The sequence below is a fragment of the Mus musculus genome, chromosome 9 (genome assembly GCF_000001635.26).
Source record: "Mus musculus strain C57BL/6J chromosome 9, GRCm38.p6 C57BL/6J".
NCBI classification, from domain to species: domain Eukaryota; kingdom Metazoa; phylum Chordata; class Mammalia; order Rodentia; family Muridae; genus Mus; species Mus musculus.
Genome location: NC_000075.6, coordinates 56,003,628 through 56,022,564, shown reverse-complemented (window position 1 = coordinate 56,022,564; position 18,937 = coordinate 56,003,628). Strand labels below are relative to the sequence as shown.

Below are 18,937 nucleotides of genomic sequence, written 5' to 3'. Positions count from 1 at the left end.
TTTACTATTTATCTTTACACTTAGGGACTGTATAAGAAGATACCAGCTTCTCTAACATTAAAAGGTTCACTCACCAATGGAAAATGATGGCTCTTCTTCCAACTCTAAACTGCTGTCTACCATGAAGAAATCTCACTGTACTTGCATGGAGGCTCTGGAAATTTGACAAAGTGGTATTTGGGACAATAGAAAAGAATCATTACATTTTTTTTCTCTTCACAAATATAGAACGGATGATACGAATGATAGTTCTAATATTACAAGGAAAGCCTAAACATTGGAAAAGGAAGAGAAGTTGACAAAATGCTTCAAAGTACATGCCTGAGGTGGATAGAGATAACTTGTATGTTCATGTATGGCTGGTTCTAGACAAAACCTCTAGTCTATAATCTTCAGATTAATATTTTGTCAGTGTTTTCCATAGGTCTTTGGTTAGATCATTCTTTTGGTGAGAATCTCTTTTCTGTTTCCATAAGAGGATGTTTGTTGAAATTTCTTCTCTAACTCCTTTTCAGCCACGCTCAGCTGCTCCTTTACTCTGAGGAGGTCATGTTTGGCTGCTGCTAGGTTCTCCTCCAAAGAATTTTGGTTTTCTGTCTTGTGATTAAGTGTCTTCTGAAATTCACTCCTAAGAGTCACAAGTGTATTTTCCAGGTCATCCAAGTCTTGGGCCTTTGAAAATCCTTTTGGTTTTCTTGATCGAGCTGTAAAACTTGAAGTACTCTTTCCAATTTTGACTTCTCATCCAGAGCATTTACAGCCTGCATTTCAGTGGTCTTCAGCCTGACTTTAGTTTTTCATTGTCTTGTTGAAGTCTTAAATTTTCCTTGCTTAGGAGCTCTGTTGTTCCACCTTCCTTAATCGGAACAAGTTTAGGTTTTGTGATATCTATGATGGAATTTTTATTTTAAGATGCAAATTCTGCCCTTTCAAATTCAGCAACTTGTTCTAATAGTTGTCTGTTTTAAAGTTCAGAGATGCCTGTATGTAGCTTTAGACAAGCTGTATTGATGACCTCGGACTGCACCTCACTGTGTACCACTGCCTGCAGCCCATTTAGGACTTCTGAAACCTTATCTATGGTGAAAGTCTTTTTTACAGGCATGTTGTGCTTGAGGTCTTGAAAGCAGGAATCTACGCTTTTAAGTCTCGAGCTTCTTTCTGGACAAGAAAAACACATGTAATTAATGACCTCATTTTGATGGGGCTCATTTAGGCCCAACTCATGGTGGTGGCAGGATCAGACAGGCTTGAGTTCTTTATATGTTTTTTATATTAACCCTCAATGGACTGTGGGATTAGTGAAGATTTTTTTTTTCAGAATCAGTAGGCTGCCTATTTGTCATATTGACTATGTCCTTTGCCTTACAGAAGCTTTCCAATTTTATGAGGTCCCATTTGTGAATTCTTGATCTTAGCGCATGAGTTATTGGAATTTTGTTTAGGAAATTTCCCCCTGTGCCAATGATTTCAAAACTCTTTCTCACTTTCTCTTCTATTAAATTCAGCGTATCTGGTTTTATGTTGAGGTCCTTGATCCACTTGGTCTTCAGCTATGTACAAGGTGACAAATACGGGTTTATATTCATTCTTATCCATATAGACAGCCAGTTAGACCACCACCACTTATTGAAGATGCTTTCTTTCATCCATTGTATATTTGGTGTCTTTGTCAAAGATCAAGTGATGGTAAAAGTGTGGTTTTATTTCTGGGTCTTCAATTCTATTCCATTGATCAACATGGTCTGTCTCTGTACCAATCCCATGAAGTTTTTATCACTATTGCTCTGTAGTAAAGCTTGAGGTCAGGGATGGTGATTCCCCCAGCTGTTCTTTTATTGTTCAGAACAGTTTTCACTGTTCTGGGTCTTTTTCCTTTCTAGATGAATTTGAGAATTGCTCTTTCCATATCGTTGAAGTATTGTGATGGGATTTTGCTGGGGTTTGCATTGAATCTATAGATTGCCTTTATATGATGGCCATTTTTCCTATGTTAATTTTGCCAATCCATGAGCATGGAAGATCTCTCCTTTTTCTGAGATCTTCTTTGATTTCTCTCTTGAGAGACTTGCAGTTCTTGTCATACAGGTCTTTCACTTGTTTGGTTAGAGTTTACCCAAGATATACTATTTGTGGCTATTGTGAAGGGAATTATTTCCCTAATTTCTTTCCCAGCCTGTTTATCCTTTGTCTAAAGGAAGGCTACTGATTTATTTGAGTTAATTTTATATCTGGCCACTTTCCTCAAGTTGTTTAACAGCTGGAGAAGTTCTCTGGTAGAATTTTGGAGGTCGCATATGTATGTTGTCATATCATCTGCAAATAGTGATACCTTTATTTCTCCTTCCTTCCTTCCTTCCTTCCTTCCTTCCTTCCTTCCTTCCTTCCTTCCTTCCTTCCTTCCTCCTTTTCTTTCTTTCTTTCTTTCTTTCTTTCTTTCTTTCTTTCTTTCTTTCTTTCCTTCCTTCCTTCCTTCCTTCCTTCCTTCCTTCCTTCCTTCCTTCCTTCCTTCCTTCTTTCTTTCTTTCTTTCTTTCTTTCTTTCTTTCTTTCATTTTTTACTTTTTTATTAGGTATTTTCCTCATTTACATGTCCAATGCTATCCCAAAAGTCCCCGATACCCTGCCCCCCACCCCCCTACCCACCCACTCCCACTTTTTGGCCCTGGTGTTCCCCTGTACTGGGGGATATAAAGTTTGCAAGTCCAATGGGTTTCTCTTTCCAGTGATGGCCGACTAGGTCATCTTTTGATACATATGCAGCTAGAGTCAAGAGCTCCGGGGTACTGGTTAATTCATAATGTTGTTCCCCCTATAGGGTTGCAGATCCCTTTAGCTCCTAGGGTATTTTCTCTAGCTCCTCCATTGGGGGCCCTGTGATCCATCCAATAGCTGACTGTGAGCATCCACTTCTGTGTTTGCTAGGCCCCGGCGTAGTCTCACTAGAGACAGCTATATCAGGGTCCTATCAGCACAATCTTGCTAGTGTATGCAACGTCATCAGCGTTTGGAGGCTGATTATGGGATGGATCCCTGGATATGGCAGTCTCTAGATGGTCCATCCTTTTGTCTCAGCTCTAAACTTTGTCTCTTTAACTCCTTCCATGGGTGTTTTGTTCCCAATTCTAAGAAGGGGCAAAGTGTCCACACTTTGGTCTTCGTTCTTCTTGAGTTTCATGTGTTTTGCAAATTGTAATTTATATCTTGGTTATTCTAGGTTTCTGGGCTAATATCCACTTATCAGTGAGTACATATCATTTGAGTTCTTTTGTGATTGGGTTACCTCACTAAGTATGATGTCCTCCACGTCCAACCATCTGCCTAGGAATTTCATAAATTCATTCTTTTTAATAGCTGAATATTACTCCATTGTGTAAATATACCACTTTTTTTGTATCCATTCCCCTGTTGAGGGGCATCTGGGTTCATTGAAACTTCTGGCTATTATAAATAAGGCTGCTATGAACATTGTGGAGCATGTTTCTTTCTTACTACTTGGAACATCTTCTGGATATATGCCCAGGAGAGGTATTGCGGGATCCTCCGGTAGTACCATGTCCAATTTTCTGAGAAACCACCAGACTGATTTCCAGAGTGGTGTACAAGCTTGCAATCCCACCAACAGTGGAGGAGTGTCCTCTTTCTCCACATCCTAGCCAGCATCTGCTGTCACCTGAATTTTTGATCTTAGCCATTCTGACTGATATGAGGTGGAATCTCAGGGTTGTTTTGATTTGCATTTCTCTGATGATTAAGGATGCTGAACATTTTTTCAGGTGCTTTGTCTTATTGACGGTGTCTTTTGCATTGCATAAGCTTTGCAGTTTCATGAGGTCCCATTTGTCAATTCTCGATCTTATAGCACAAGCCATTGCTGTTCTATTCAGGAATTTTTTCCCTGTGCCAATATCTTCAAGGCTTTCCCCCACTTTCTCCTCTATAAGTTTCAGTGTCTCTGGTTTTATGTGGAGCTCCTTGATCCACTTAGATTTGACCTGAGTACAAGGAGATAGGAGTGGATCAATTCGCAGTCTTCTACATGATAACCACCAGTTGTGCCAGCACCATTTGTTGAAAATGCTGTCTTTTTTGCACTGGATGGTTTTAGCTCCCTTGTCGAAGATCAAGTGACCATAGGGGTGTGGGTTCATTTCTGGGTCTTCAATTCTATTCCATTGGTCTACTTTTCTGTCGTTATACCAGTACCATGCCTGTATTATCACAATTGCTCTGTGGTAAAGCTTTAGGTCAGGCATGGTGATTCCACCAGAGGTTCTTTTATCCTTGAGAAGAGTTTTTGCTATCCTAGGTTTTTTGTTATCCAGATGAATTTGCAGATTGTTCTTTCTAATTTGTTGAAGAATTGGGTTGGAAGTTTGATGGGGATTGCATTGAATCTGTAAATTGCTTTTGGTAAGTTAGCCATTTTTACAATGTTGATCCTGCCAATCCATGAACATGGGAAATTTTTCCATCTTCTGATATCTTCTTTAATTTCTTTCTTCAGAGACTTGAATTTCATGAATGGGTGTTGGATTTTATCCATGCTTTCTCCACATCTAATGAGATGATCATGTGGTTTTTGTCTTTGAGTTTTTTTATATAATGGATTACATTGATGGATTTTCGTATGTATAAACCATCCCTGCATCCCTGGAATAAAATCTACTTGGTCAGGATGGATGATTGTTTTGATGTGTTCTTGGATTCGGTTAGCGAGAATTTTATTGAGTATTTTTGCATCGATATTCATAAGGGTAATTGGTCTGAAGTTCTCTATCTTTGTTGCATCCTTCTGTGGTTTAGCTATCAGAGTAATTGTGGTTTCATAGAATGAGTTGGGTAGAGTACCTTCAACTTCTATTTTGTGGAATAGTTTGTGAAGAACTGGAATTAGATCTACTTTGAAGGTCTGATAGAACTCTGCACTAAACCCATCTGGTCCTGGGCTTTTTTTGGTTGGGAGACCATTAATGACTGCTTCTATTTCTTTAGAGGATATGGAACTGTTTAGATCGTTAACTTGATCCTGGTTTAACTTTGGTACCTGGTATCTGCCTAGAAATTTGTCCATTTCGTCCAGGTTTTCCAGTTTTGTTGAGTATAGCTTTTGTAGATGGATCTGATGGTGTTTTGGATTTCTTCAGGGTTTGTTGTTATGTCTCCCTTTTCATTACTGATTTTGTTAATTAGGATGCTGTCCCTGTGCCCTCTAGTGAGTCTGGCTAAGGGTTTATCTTTCTTGTTGATTTTCTCAAAGAACCAGCTCCTTGTTTGGTTGATTCTTTGAATAGTTCTTCTTGTTTCCACTTGGTTGATTTTGCCCCTGAGTTTGATTATTTCCTGTCGTCTACTTCTCTTGGGTGAATGTGCTTCCTTTTTTTCTAGAGCTATTAGATGTGTTGTCATGCTGCTAGTATGTGCTCTGTCTAGTTTAATTTTGGAGGCACTCACAGCTATGAGTTTCCCTTTTAGAAATGCTTTCATAGTGTCCCATAAATTTGGGTATGTTGTGGTTTCATTTTCATTAAACTCTAAAAAGTCTTTAATTTCTTCATTCCTTCCTTGACCAAGGTATCATTGAGAAGAGTGTTGTTCATTTTCCACGTGAATATTTGCTTTCCATTATTTATGTTGTTATTGAAGATCAGCCTTCGTTCATGGTGATCTGATAGGATGCAATCTATGATTTCAATATTTTTGTATCTGTTGAGGCCTGTTTTGTCACTTATATGGTCAATTTTGGAGAAGGTACCATGAGGTGCTGAGAAGAAGGTATATCCTTTTGTTTTAGGATAAAATGTTCTGTAGATATCTGTTAGGTCCATTTGTTTAATCACTTTTGTTAGTTTCACTGTGTCCCTGTTTAGTTTCTGTTTCCACGATCTGTCCATTGGTGAAAGTAGTGTGTTGAAGTCTCCCACTATTATTGTGTGAGGTTCAATATGTGCTTTGAGCTTTACTAAAGTTTCTTTAATGAATGTGCCTGTCGTTGCATTTGGAGCATAGATATTCAGAATTGATGGGTGTGAAGTGTCCCTCCTTGTCTTTTTTGATAACTTTTGGGTTGGAAGTCGATTTTATTCGATATTAGAATGGCTACTCCAGCTTGTTTCTTCAGACCATTTGCTTGGAAAATTGTTTTCCAGCCTTTCACTCTGAGGTAGTGTCTGTCTTTTTCCCTTAAATGGGTTTCCTGTAAGCAGCAAAATGTTGGGTTCTGTTTGTGTAGTCAGTCTGTTAGTCTATGTCTTTTTATTGGGGAACTGAGTCCATTGATATTCAGAGATATTAAGGAAAAGTAATTTTTGCTTCTTATCATTTTTGTTTTTAGAGTTAGCATTCTGTTTTTGTGGCTGTCTTCTTTTTGGTTTGTTGAGGGATTACTTTCTTGCTTTTTCTAGGGCGTGGTTTCCGTCCTTGTACTGTTTTTTTTTTTCTTTCTGTTATTATCCTTTGAAGGGCTGGATTCATGGAAAGATAATGTGTGAATTTGGTTTTGTCTTGGAATACTTTGGTTTCTCCATCTATGGTAATTGAGTGTTTGGCTGGGTATAGTAGCCTGAGTTGGCATTTGTGTTCTCTTAGTGTCTGTATAACATCTGTCCAGGATCTTCTGGCTTTCATAGTCTCTGGTGAAAAGTCTGGTGTAATTCTGATAGGCCTGCCTTTATATGTTACTTGACCTTTTTCCCTTACTGCTTTTAATATTCTATCTTTATTTAGTGCATTTGTTGTTCTGATTATTATGTGTCAGGAGGAATTTCTTTTCTGGTCCAGTCTATTTGGAGTTCTGTAGGATTCTTGTATTTTCATGGGCTTCTCTTCCTTTAGGTTTGGGAAGTTTTCTTCTATAATTTTGTTGAAGATATTTGCTGGCCCTTTAAGTTGAAAATCTTCATTCTCATCTACTCCTATTATCCGAAGGTTTGGTCTTCTCATTGTGTCCTGGATTTCCTGGATGTTTTGAGTTAGGATCTTTTTGCATTTTGTATTTTTTTGATTGTTGTGCTGATGTTCTCTATGGAATCTTCTGCAGCTGAGATTCTCTCTTTCATCTCTTGTATTCTGTTGCTGATGCTTGCATCTATAGTTCCAGATTTCTTTCCTAGTTTTCCTATCTCAAGTGTTGCTTCACTTTGGGTTTTCTTTATAGTGTCTACTTCCCTTTTTAGGTCTTGGGTGGTTTTATTCAATTCCATCACCTGTGTGGTCGTGTTTTCTTGTAATACTTTAATGGACTTTTGTGCTTCCTCTTTAAGTTCTTCTACCTGTTTATCAGTGTTCTCCTGTATTTCTTTAAGTGAGTTATTAAAGTCCTTCTTGATGTTCTCTACCATCATCATGAGATTTCTTTTAAGTCCGGGTCTAGTTTTTCAGGTGTGATGGGGTGCCCAGGACTGGGTGGGGTGGGATTGCTGCGTTCTGATGATGGTGAGTGGTCTTGGTTTCTGTTAATAGGATTCTTATGTTTGCCTTTCGCCATCTGGTAATCTCTGGAGTTAGTTGTTGTAGTTGTCTCTGGTTAGATCTTGTTCCTCAGGTGTTTATGTTAACCTCTATCAGCAGACCTGGGAGACTAGGTCTCTCCTGAGTTTCAGTGCTCAGAATACTCTCTGCATATAGGCTCTCCTCTTGCAGGGAAGGTGCCCAGATATCTGGTGTCGAACCTGCCTCCTGGCAGATGTTGTGATCCACTCACAGAGGTCTTAAGATCCTGTGGAGGGTCCTGTGTATACTTTACGGGTGTCCACAGACTCCACTCCCAAGGTATCACTTTGTTGGCATGGACCGGAAGGGACTTGTGCCCCTGATCAGACCAGGTTTTCTGCTTCCCTAATTAATATAATACAGTCTCAGGTCCCAAGAGATTGGATTGGAGCAGCAGCTCTGTTCCACTCACCAGAGGTATTAAGATCCCGTGGTGGGTCTTGTGAGTAGCTGGCGGTTGTCAGCCAACTTCTCATCCTAGCTACCCCGGTGCTGGCTGGACCAGAAGTGTCCTTTATTTCTTCTTTACAATTTGTATTTCCTTGATCTCTTTTTGTTGTCTTATTGTTTTCACTAACATTTCAAGGACTATATTGAAGAGATACGGGGAGAGTGGACATCCTTGTCTTGTCCGCGATTTCGGTGGGATTGCTTCAAGTATGTCTCCATTTGAGTTGATATTGGCTGTTGGTTTGCAGTAAATTGCTTTTATTATGTTTCAGTATGGGCCTTGAATTCCTGATCTCTCCAATACTTTTAACATGAAGGGGTGTTGTCGTTTGTCAAGTGCCTTTTCCACATCTAAGGAGATGATCTGTGAGGTTTTTTCTTTGAGTTTGTTTGTATAGTGGGTTATGTTAATGGATTGTTCTATATTAAAACAACCTTCCATCCCTGGGATGAAGCCTACTTGATCGTGGTGAATGATAGTTTTGATGTGTTTTTGTATTCAGTTTGCAAGAATTTTATTGAGTACTTTTGCATCGATATTCATAAGTGAATTGGTATGAAGTTCTCTTTTTTTGTTGGGTCCTTGTGTGGTTTAGGTATCAGAGTAATTGTGGCTTCAAAGAACGAGATAGGTAGTATTCCTAGTATTTCTATTTTATGGAATACTTTGAGGAAAATTGGTATCAGGTCTTCTTTGAATGTCTGGTCGATTTCTGCACTGAATCCATCTGGCCCTGGGCTTTTTTTGGTTGGGAGGTTTCTATTGAATTCTTCTATTTCCTTGTGATATTTGAACCTATTTCGATCCTTTACCTGCTCTTGATTTAACTTTAGTATGTGTTATCTGTCTAGAAAACCACCCAATTCATCTATATTTTCCAGTTTTAATGGATATAGGCTTTTATAGTAGGATCTCAAGGGTTTTTTGATTTTTTTTTTCATTTCTGTTGTTCTGTCTTCCTTTCCATTTCTGATTTTATTAATTTGGATACTGCCTCCTGGCCCTTCAGTTACTTTGGCTAGGGTCTTATCTATATTGTTGATTCTCTCAAAGAACCAGCTCTTGGTTTTGCTGATTCTTTGTATTGTTGTCTTTGTTTCTATTTGTTTGATATCAGTCTCGAATTTGACTATTTCCTGCCTTCTATTCCCCTTGGGTGAGTTTGAGTCTTTTTTCCCTAGGACTCTCAGGTGTACTGTTAAATTGTTAGTGTAAGATCGCTCCCATTTGTTTCCCAGGGCACTTAGTGCTGTGAACTTTCCTCTTCCCACTGCTTTCATTGTGTCCCATCCATTTGGGCACGATGTGTCAACACTTTTATTACATTCCAGGCAGTTTTTTACTTCTCTTTCTTTCTTTCCTGACCAATTTATCACTGAGTAAGAGTTGTTCAGTTTTCCAGGTATGTGGGCTTTCTGTATTTTTTGCTGGTATTGAAGACCAGCCTTAGGCCATGGTGGTCTGATAGGATGCATGGCATTATTTCAATCTTCTTGTATTTGTTGAGGGTTCTTTTGTGACTAATTCTATGGTCTATTTTGGAGAAGGTACCATGAGGTGCTGAGAAGAAGGGGTGCTCTTTTCTTTTAGGGTGAAATGTTGTGTAGATATCTGTTAAACTCATTTGTTTCATACCCTTTTCTTAGTTTCACTGTGTCTCTGTTTAGTTTCTGTTTCAATGACCTGTCCATTGGTGAGAGTTGGGTGTTCATGATTATGTGGGGTTCAATGTGAGTTTTGAGTTTTATTAAACTTTCTTTTATGATTTTGGGTGCTCTTCCATTTGTGGCATAGATGTTTAGAATTGAGACTTTTTCTTGTTTGATTTTGGCCTCAATGAATGTGAAGTGTCCTTCTTCATCACGATTGACAACCTTTGGTTGAAAGTCTATTTTATTGGATATAAAGCGGGATGGCAACTCCTGCTTGTTTCCTTGGACCATTTGCTTGGAAGACCTTTTCCCATCCTTTTCCTCTGAGATAGTGCCTATTTTTGTTGTTGAAGCGTGTTTCTTGTATGCAGGAAAATGCTGGATCTTGTTTGTATATCCATTCTGTTAGCTTATATATTTTTATAGGTGAGTTGAGTCCATTAATATTGAGAGATATTAAAGAAAGATGACTGTTGGTTCCTGACATGTTCGTTTTTGTAGGTGGTTTTATGTGCTTGTGGTTCTCTGCTTTTGACTTTGTTGTGAGATGCTTAGTATCCTGTCCTTTCATTGGTGCAGGTATCTTCCTTGTGTTGGAGTTTTCCTTCCAGGATCCTCTGTAAGGCTGGATTGGTAGAGAGATACTGTTTGAGTTTGATTTTGTCCTGGAATATTTTGTTTTCTCCATCTATGTCGATGGATAGCTATGCTGGGTCTAGTAGCTGGGCTGGCATTTGTGTTCTCTTCGAGTCTGCATGACCTCTGACCCGTCTCTTCTGGCTTTCATAGTCTTTATTGAGAAGTCTGGTGTAATTCTGATAGGTCTACCTTTGTATGCTACTTGGTCTTTTTCCCTTGCAGCTTTTAATAATCTTTCATTGCACTGTGCATTTTTTTTGATAGTTATGTGAGGAGAAGGTTTTTATTTCTTGTCCCATTTATTTGGTGTTCTGCTTCTTGTATCTTTATGTCCATCTCTTTCTTTAGGTTGGGGATGTTTTTTTTTATGATTTCCTTGAAGACATTTTCAGGTCCTTTGAACTGGGAATCTTTGTTCTCTTCTCTACAGATTATTCTGCGATTTGGTTGGTCTTTTCATTGTGTCGTGAATTTCCCGGATTCTTTGGGTTATGAGTCTTTTTTTATTTTTTCAAAAATTTATTTTAGATATTTTCTTCATTTACATTTCAAATGCTATCCCGAAAGTCCTCTATAACCTCCCACTGCCCTGCTCCCCAACACACCCACTCCTCAGGATTTCAGAAATTTGAACAAGGTAGCTTATAGTAAAAGCAACAGATGAGACAAAAATATGTGATTTGGTAGATGCATTATTAGGGAAAAATATGGAACATAAAATTACTGTAGCAGTATATTGCTAAAGGCATATCTATATTCTTGGCAGGTTCACATACCTCCTCTGCACCTGCCAAGAGCTTTGGATTCAAGAATGAAACACACATACACACACACACACACACACACACACACACACACACACATACACCAACTTATTTTTTAATATTCCCTAAAGTAGCTTGATGATTAGGCCACTACTGAACCTCCAAGTGTCTAACACAATCTCACCACAGATATCTCTAAATAATCTTACCTAAATTTATATACTAAATCTATATTTTATCTTTGCTGCCCTGGACCATGCTGTGTTTCCGCCAGACACTCAGGGGCCCCCCCCCCCCCCCGCCAGTGCCCTCTGGGTCTGCTTTCCCATTGTACCTACAGGCCTTCTCAACCTCCTGCATTTCCCCTGCTTGTCCTTCTCCTAACTCTTAGCATGGTTCATCTCCTACCCCTTGTCATGGCTCTGCTGTGTTTCTTGCCCCCACTCTAAAAGTCCCACCTGTGTCTATCTGCCCAGCTATTGGCTGGTGACAACTTTTCCCAATTAGAGCCAACTGGGGGAAGGCTTTCTTTAGCCTACATGCAGGACACTCCAAAAAGGATTTTGGGTAACATAATTAGTATGGTATCATAAGCTGCTATAAATAACACGTATAATAATCTTTTAAAAAAATTATTACTATTGGTGTGTGTGTGTGTGTGTGTGTGTGTGTGTGTGTGTTTTACAGGTATATTGATGGTACATGGATTGACATTTGTACATAAAATACATAGTATACTAGAAGACAGCTTTTGAGTATTTCACCACGGGTTCTTGTTATTAAACTCAGGTCATCGGGCTTGTATGACACTCTTAACACTAAACCATCTTGCCACCCTATTAACCTATCTGTAAATGTTGTCTTGAACTTGTATTATCCCACTTGCCCATGTAGCAGCTTGATAGTCCCAGTATGGATTGTGACCTCACTCTTCCCAGTTCTGTGACACACAGTGTTGCTATAGTTATGTGATTATATATGTTCATGTCTCAGTCCTGATCCTCAGTATAGTAGAGACTTTCTCCAAAGAGACTACTTGCTTTTCAATTTTGGTCGTGGTAAACTTTTAAAAATGGGAAATATTTGTTCGTGTAAAGGTATGATAATCACCATTGAATGTTGTCCTTCAACTGGACTGGTTAATATTCTACTTTCTGTGAAATATATTTTGATTGTTCTGTAAAGCAATTTGACTTTATCTTTTGATATTTGTTGTATCAAGGTTCTTTAAAGAAACAGAATTGATAGAATGAATACACACACACATGAAAGGGGGTGTTTATAAGATTGGCTTTTGGGATACTGAGGCTTTGGACATGCACATTCTGTGAGACTTGAATAAGTCTCCATACTTGTCATGAAGTCAATTCAAATTAGGGATACCTTTTAGTGATATTTGTGAAGCCAAGAAATGTTGACATTGTATTAAATGCACACCCCAGAATAGGGATGTTTAAGAACTTGAAATAGCATTCCAATATTGATGTGATGTATCATTTTAGTGACAACTTGGATAGATAGCTGGATTAAAGTATTCTAGTGGTCAATGGGACTAAGACCCTCCTTCTAACCCACTCACGTGTGGATTTACTGATCTGTATCTGTGCAGCCACTCTACACCATGAAGACAAATGGAAGGAAGATCAACAGAATTACATGTGTGTATTTTACTTAGAGTGTACTACTGACATCATCATCCACTGTTCAGCAATCTTATTGTTTTTTAAAGGATGAGTGGGTGAATGTAATTATGTTGTGTACCTTCTGTCAAATCTATTTGTGTAGTATGCTCTGTGGATTACTTAGTTTAAATTTCCATTTGCTTAATTACAAATGAAAATTCTGCATATTTCAGATAGTGGGCATTGACATAGGTTTGAGAGGTTCTTGAGAAAGTGCCATTCTTCCTGGACTTCAGAATGGCCTGAAGACATGCTAGAAGTCCTGTGTTACCTTATGCTTCATTTTAGTACTCACCCATCAAACATGGTTGGTGCACATGTCCTTAGACATTACTCTCATTACTGAGAGAGGCCAAAAGTTTTGTCCCCCATTCCTCTTTTCTCCAACTTTCTCATCAGAAGGGATGGTCTAGCAGTAGTTTGATCATGCTTATCAATGAAATATATCCACTCAGTTCAGGCGAGTAGACTAAATCCATAGATCTTTGTGCTTATGAAGCAAAGATCTCTGGGAAATCACAATTTGTACCTTGAGCTGTTATATTGTGTATTTCTTTTGATTATTATTTTCCAGATATCATCCAGACGACAGTCCCAGATGAAGGGACTGTCCCAAGAGAAAAGTTGGCCTTGCCAGGGAAGGTAAGTTGGCCTTTACATTTTCCAAGGTATTTCCAAGGATCTTTACAATCCCTCTATTTTGAGTAGATGCCATATTGTAATAATAAAAGCAATCATGTATACCCATGTATTAAGTTATTTACTTAGGAAATGAATGAAATGAAATTATACGAAGTTATCCCCTGATCTGGTCACTGTGGATAATCTTGTAGGAGACCTTTTTTTCCCCCCAAAGGTGCTCCTTTTTATAGTTAAATTTCTGTAATTTTTACTCAAACGATAACAGATGAAGCTGGAGCAATGGTATCATGATTAAGAGTACTTGCTGCTCTTCAAAGGAATCAGGTTTGATTTCTTTGGTGGTTTCCCATTTTACTGACACAGCTTATATCAGTCTATACTATCTCTGTTAAGGGTTCTGGACCCTATACTGTCACATGGCAGAGAACCTTTATAACCATCTGTTCACAACCATCTGTAACTCTAGTAGTGGACTCCTGCACACATGTGCTGCTGTGGTGGTTTGAATATGCTTGGCCCGTGGTATATGACACTATTAGGAAGTGTGGCCTTGTTGGAATAGATGGGGCCTTGTTGGAGGAAGTGTGTCACTGTGTAGACATGGTTTGAGGTCTGCTACTTCTCAAGTTCTGCCCAGGGTTTAGGAGACCCTCCTCTTGGCTGCCTGTGGAAGACAGCCTTTTTTGGCTGCCTTCAGATCAAGTTGTCGAAACCTCCATTCTAATAGCACCATGTCTGCCTGGATGCTGCCCTGCATCCCACCACTATGATAATGGACTCAACCTCTGGAAGTGTAAGCCAGCCCCAATTAATGGTGTCCTTTATAAGAGTTGCCTTGGTCGTGGTGTCTCTTCACAGCAATAAAACCCTAACTAAGATACATGCACATACATATACTCAAGCACAGATACACGCCAAATAAATATTTTCAAAGGTAGATGACTTATCATTTATGAAAAATGTGTATTTCCTGTAAGTGTTGTCTTTGTGCTCTCCTGCAGTATTCTATGATTTGGATGGGATGAGCAGGTTTGTGAGGCTTTGCTGTGCTAGAAACTGCCTATGTCAATCATAGGAACATTGAGGTCACCCGACTTTTAAAACATGAAATTTAGTGTAGGTAATTTGAGCATGGAGGCACCCCTTTTTTAACATAACTTTTATTTTTGATTCTCTGTGACTTTCACTTCATGCTCTTTGATGACACTCACTTCCCAGTCCCTCCATGTCTTCCTGCCAGAAAAAGTAAATATAAATATAATAATACTGGAATGCAAGTCTAAATTTTGTTATTTATAAACTCACTGAGCATGGTCAAACAATGATGGCAAGCCTCTTATCTAGAACTTAGTCATCCCCCGACCCATACCAGAAGCTATGAATTATGAACAGCTACACTTCAGCATTCTCATCACCCTTCATAAAAGAGTTCAATTCTGTCGCTTCCTTTCTAGGCTGTTAGTTTTTGGGTAAGGGTTGAGGTTGGAATGAGGGCAGGGGTTGTCAGAGAAGCTTCCATATCCCTCCTCAACTGTGCATCTGTGGTCATCCATATCACTTCAAAGGAACCTCTTTCTTCAGAGCCAGGGGGCACACAGATCATGGGCCATGGATGCACTTTTTAAAGGGGACTCATAAGAACAGGTTGTTACTAAGTTTCTTTGCCCTGTGACAGTGTAGCATCCAGAACCCTTAACAGGGTGATAGGGGTGTCTGATTTGGGCTGAATCAGGGAAAGTGTGAAAAATAGTTTTGACACAGAGTATCCAAGTTCAGATGTTTTTACATTAATCATATGACTAATACAGAATCTTTGCCTGACTAGTGTTTCCCATCCTAATTATAATTATATAAATACTAAAAGAGGAAGCAAACCATTTATAATTGGAACTCCCTGTGTTCTGGACCTAAGAGTTTCTTTTCTCTAAATTGTAGGTGCAGCCAACCAAGAAACGATATCGTATGTATTATGGAGCTGTTTCCTTAAGACCTATTTAAGATAAGAGTTGTATAAGCACTGCCCATCTTTTGTCAGGTGTTCAATTTCTATCACCAGCTGGCAGGGACTGTCAAGACTTTCATTTAAAGAAACCCCCATCCTCCCCAAACCAACCTACAAAGTGACCTCCTAAGTAACAAATTGTGAGCATGTGTACTCTGCATGCATTTAGTTGTGATAAACATAGTTTGAGATCTTATGCACCAGAATGTATCTATATCTATATGTCTCCTAGATAGAAATCCCAATTTTTAAAAACCAATTTCCTTTCTTTTATCATTTCTTTTCTTTTCTTTTCTTTTCTTTTCTTTCTCTCTTTCTGCCTTTCTTTCTTTCTTTCTTCCTTCCTTCCTTCTTTCCTTCCTTTCTTTCTTCCTTTTTTTTCCTTCCTTCCTTCCTCCCTTCCTTCCTTTCTTCCTTCCTTCCTTTCTTTCTTCCTTTCTTTTTTCCTTCCTTCCTTCTTTCCTTCCTTCCTACTTTCCTTCCTTCCTTTCTTTCTTTCTTTCTTTCTTTCTTTCTTTCTTTCTTTCTTTCTTTCTTCCCTTCTTTCTTTCTTCCTTCCTTTCTTTCTTTCTTTCTTTCTTTCTTTCTTTCTTTCTTTCTTTCTTTCTTTCTCTCTTTCTTTCTCTCTTTCTCTCTCTTTCTTTCTCTCTCTTTCTTTCTTTCTTTCTTTTTTCTTACTTTTCTTTCTCTTTAAAGATTTATTTGTTTGTCTTATGTATGTGAGTACACTGTAGCTGTCTCCCGACACACCAGAAAAAGGCAGGAGATCCTATTACAGAGAGATGTGACCCACCATGTAATTGCTAGGAATTGAACTGAGGACCTACAAAAGAGCACTCAGTGCTCTTAACTGCTGAGCCATCTCTCCAGTCCCTAAACCCGATTTCTAACATCAATTTTCTCAATGAAGAAAGTACACTCTTTCCCTACGTTAGTTCAGACCTCATCATAGCCTTGCATGCTGGCTCTATTTGTTTGTGTATTGCTCCATAGAAGTGACCAAGACACAGAGGTAAGTGAGTTGTCTACCTTCATAGGCCAAGATCACCATTGTGTGCACAACATGGACTCCAGTATCAGTATATGAGATCAAACTTCCACTGACTGCCTTATCATGATTCCATCAGTCAATATAGATGAATTTCAGCCATTAGATGCACCTGGTACAAGTCAAATCTGCAGAGATAGAAAACCATAACAAAATCCCACTTAAGCATCCATTTGCCTGGGTGCAGACTTTGCACAAGTGTGAGAGACAGAATATGCTGGAAAACAGCTTTTGTGGTAAAGTGCATACTTGGGATGTAGGAGGCCCTCAGTGTGATCTTCAGTGCCACACAAATCTGAGTGGCAGTACTCACACCCATTATCTCATCACCAAAGAGGTAGAAGCAGGGGATCTGGACTCCATGGTTATTTCCAGTTCTACAGTTTCTGGTCATCCTGGGCTGTCCAATAAGACCATGCCTAACAACAACAACAACAACAACAACAACAACAACAACAACAACGGAAACAAAAATGACAAACAGGAAATGAATGAGGTGACCTGCCTAGTGAGAGCATTTGTTGTAACAATGGAAGATCCAGCAAAGAAGGCAAACTGCATGTGTGTCCCATCTTAATTTCATTTGCTGTAACAGATCAAAGTAAGAACTGGTGACAGACTTTAGGTTGTCATCATGAGCTCAAAGCATCACACAGTTTAGAGCCCAACTCCAATCAATGCAGTTGGAAATCTAGTCATAAGAATTCTTTTAACTGGCCACATTTAAAGACCAGCTAGACTCTGCTTTAAACATATTTTCTTTTACTGTTAGTCAGTCTCCATGTTAACTAGCAAGTAAGAGCAGAGGAAGCTCATCCATCCAGTGCATGTACCCAGCACTGAAGACATGGCTGCATGTCATACCAGGGTGTGTCTGCATGTCCAGGCATCAGCTAAGGAGGCTTTGAGTTCAGGGGAAGCAAGGGAAGTTCTACCCCTGGGTAGATAGTGGATGGAAACTCAGCTTGTATAGTAGAAACTGGACTTCCCTGAGGAAGAAGTGACCAGGGCATGTGCACACTCAGTGTGAGTGCAGCCACTGCCCTTGCTTTTGGTAGGTCTGACCTGGCTATAGAGATTGTTGCTAAGGTAACGGTCACTGAGAGGCAGAATGCACACACTCAGTGAACTGAGCAACAGTTGTCGAGGCATCTTGTCTTGTCAGTTTATGTTGAGGGTTTATTTAGAGTGAATAGGTTGAAAGAGAGTGTTGTTTCCCTGCCAACCACCAAGTGATAACTGGGTTAGCATGATTTTGGTCTGAGTCATTGTGGTAGATATGATCACAAAGCACTGATAGGCAGCTTGAGTGTGGTGGTGGTGGGAGGTGCACTTACACCCACAAGGCCCCTGGATGCTTCTTTTGTAAACTCATATTCTGTGTCAGGGATTCGAAAGTAGAACATCCCTCCACATCTTCCTTTTTACTTCTGTCAGGCAATTTGTTCCCAGTGACATAAAAGCAAGTGCTCCAGTAGCTTCCAGTGAAGTGTATTAATGTAATATAATTTTCTCCTGCCGTGGCCCACTGGAGGTAATACTATATGTTCTCCATGATCTGCAAACCACCATGCTGAGTTAAGAATGAAAAGCAAGCAATCACTGTCCCTTTGGCTCAGGTCACCCAACCAACCCTTCTGCATGCACCCTGTCTAAACTAGCTGCTGGGTTTTGTCTGTTCGTTTCTCATATTCAACAAATGTCATGAGATTTCTGTGTTGCCAGTGCTTTTAATTAAACCTCTATTTTTAGGTATTTTAGAATCATAAGGCTTAAGAAGAGTCCTTCATTTCCAGTGCCCTAGTGCAAAGGGTAGAGGAAGAAGGAATTGTCTAAACCTCATTGCATCCATGTGGTTGTTGAAGTGTGCTCTAGATACTGGTCATCTGGGTTATACTATGTTGCAACACTGATTCATGTGGCTTTTCTCTTGGTCCTCACCTTACCTATATTGACCATGTGATGTCTACACCAAGTGTACACTGAAATCTGTGATGATCCAGAAGGAAGCAATGAGATAAAATATTTAAAATCAGATCAATGCTTAGCTGCCCTCTGTTATTTTTATGCCATTAAGGTTGAACTTCATTGTTGGGTCTTCATTTCTTTTTCAGGTAAGAAAAAAAGAATGTTGAGGGATGTCCAGCCCTCAGGAGGCAGTGGAAAATTTATAAAGGGGCCTTATGGAAATATAGGAAACTCTAGCAGTAGCAGTGAAGGTATGGTGAAACTCAGTAGCCAGTGAGTTATTTGCTGACATTGTAAATGGTGTCAGATCCCATCTGTTAAATAATACCCATGTGTATTTTCTTTTTAACATGCTTAGAAACACTCATGGATGGATAGCTGACAGCATGAAAGTAGTGGTAGGAGATGGCTCCATAGCTGAGCTGACAAAGGTCTCTCATTCCTGTTTTTATTTTATTTTATTTTTTGTGTGTAACTGTTTTCATTTCTGGGTTGAATAGTAGAACATTGATCCTCATCTGTTCTTTTCCCCTCTGCATGACATAAACGTAGCAACTAACATGATATCTGCAGGTTCATTTAAGAGATGTAGTATTCAT

The 18,937-nt window shown here is 39.2% G+C and overlaps 1 protein-coding gene and 1 pseudogene across 7 annotated transcripts in view; one reads left to right on the top strand and one right to left on the bottom strand.

Annotated features, from left to right (window-relative positions):
• 4930563M21Rik (RIKEN cDNA 4930563M21 gene) overlaps window positions 1-18,937 on the top strand; it is a 63,876-nt gene that overhangs the window by 3,898 nt on the left and 41,041 nt on the right. For 2 of the 7 annotated variants that reach the window (XM_017313675.2, XM_006511524.4), the window contains exons 1-4: window positions 12,413-12,654; window positions 13,253-13,320; window positions 15,256-15,280; window positions 18,485-18,589. In XM_017313675.2, coding sequence (XP_017169164.1) covers window positions 12,618-12,654; window positions 13,253-13,320; window positions 15,256-15,280; window positions 18,485-18,589 — 235 coding nt within the window. In that variant the 5' untranslated portion in view covers window positions 12,413-12,617. Of the gene's footprint in view, window positions 1-11,607; window positions 12,094-12,411; window positions 12,655-13,252; window positions 13,321-15,255; window positions 15,281-16,359; window positions 18,590-18,937 lie in introns of those variants that run through there. The other 5 variants (XM_017313673.2, XM_017313672.2, XM_017313677.2 and 2 more) reach the window with 5 other exon arrangements.
• Gm7439 (predicted gene 7439) lies at window positions 191-1,249 on the bottom strand (annotated as a pseudogene).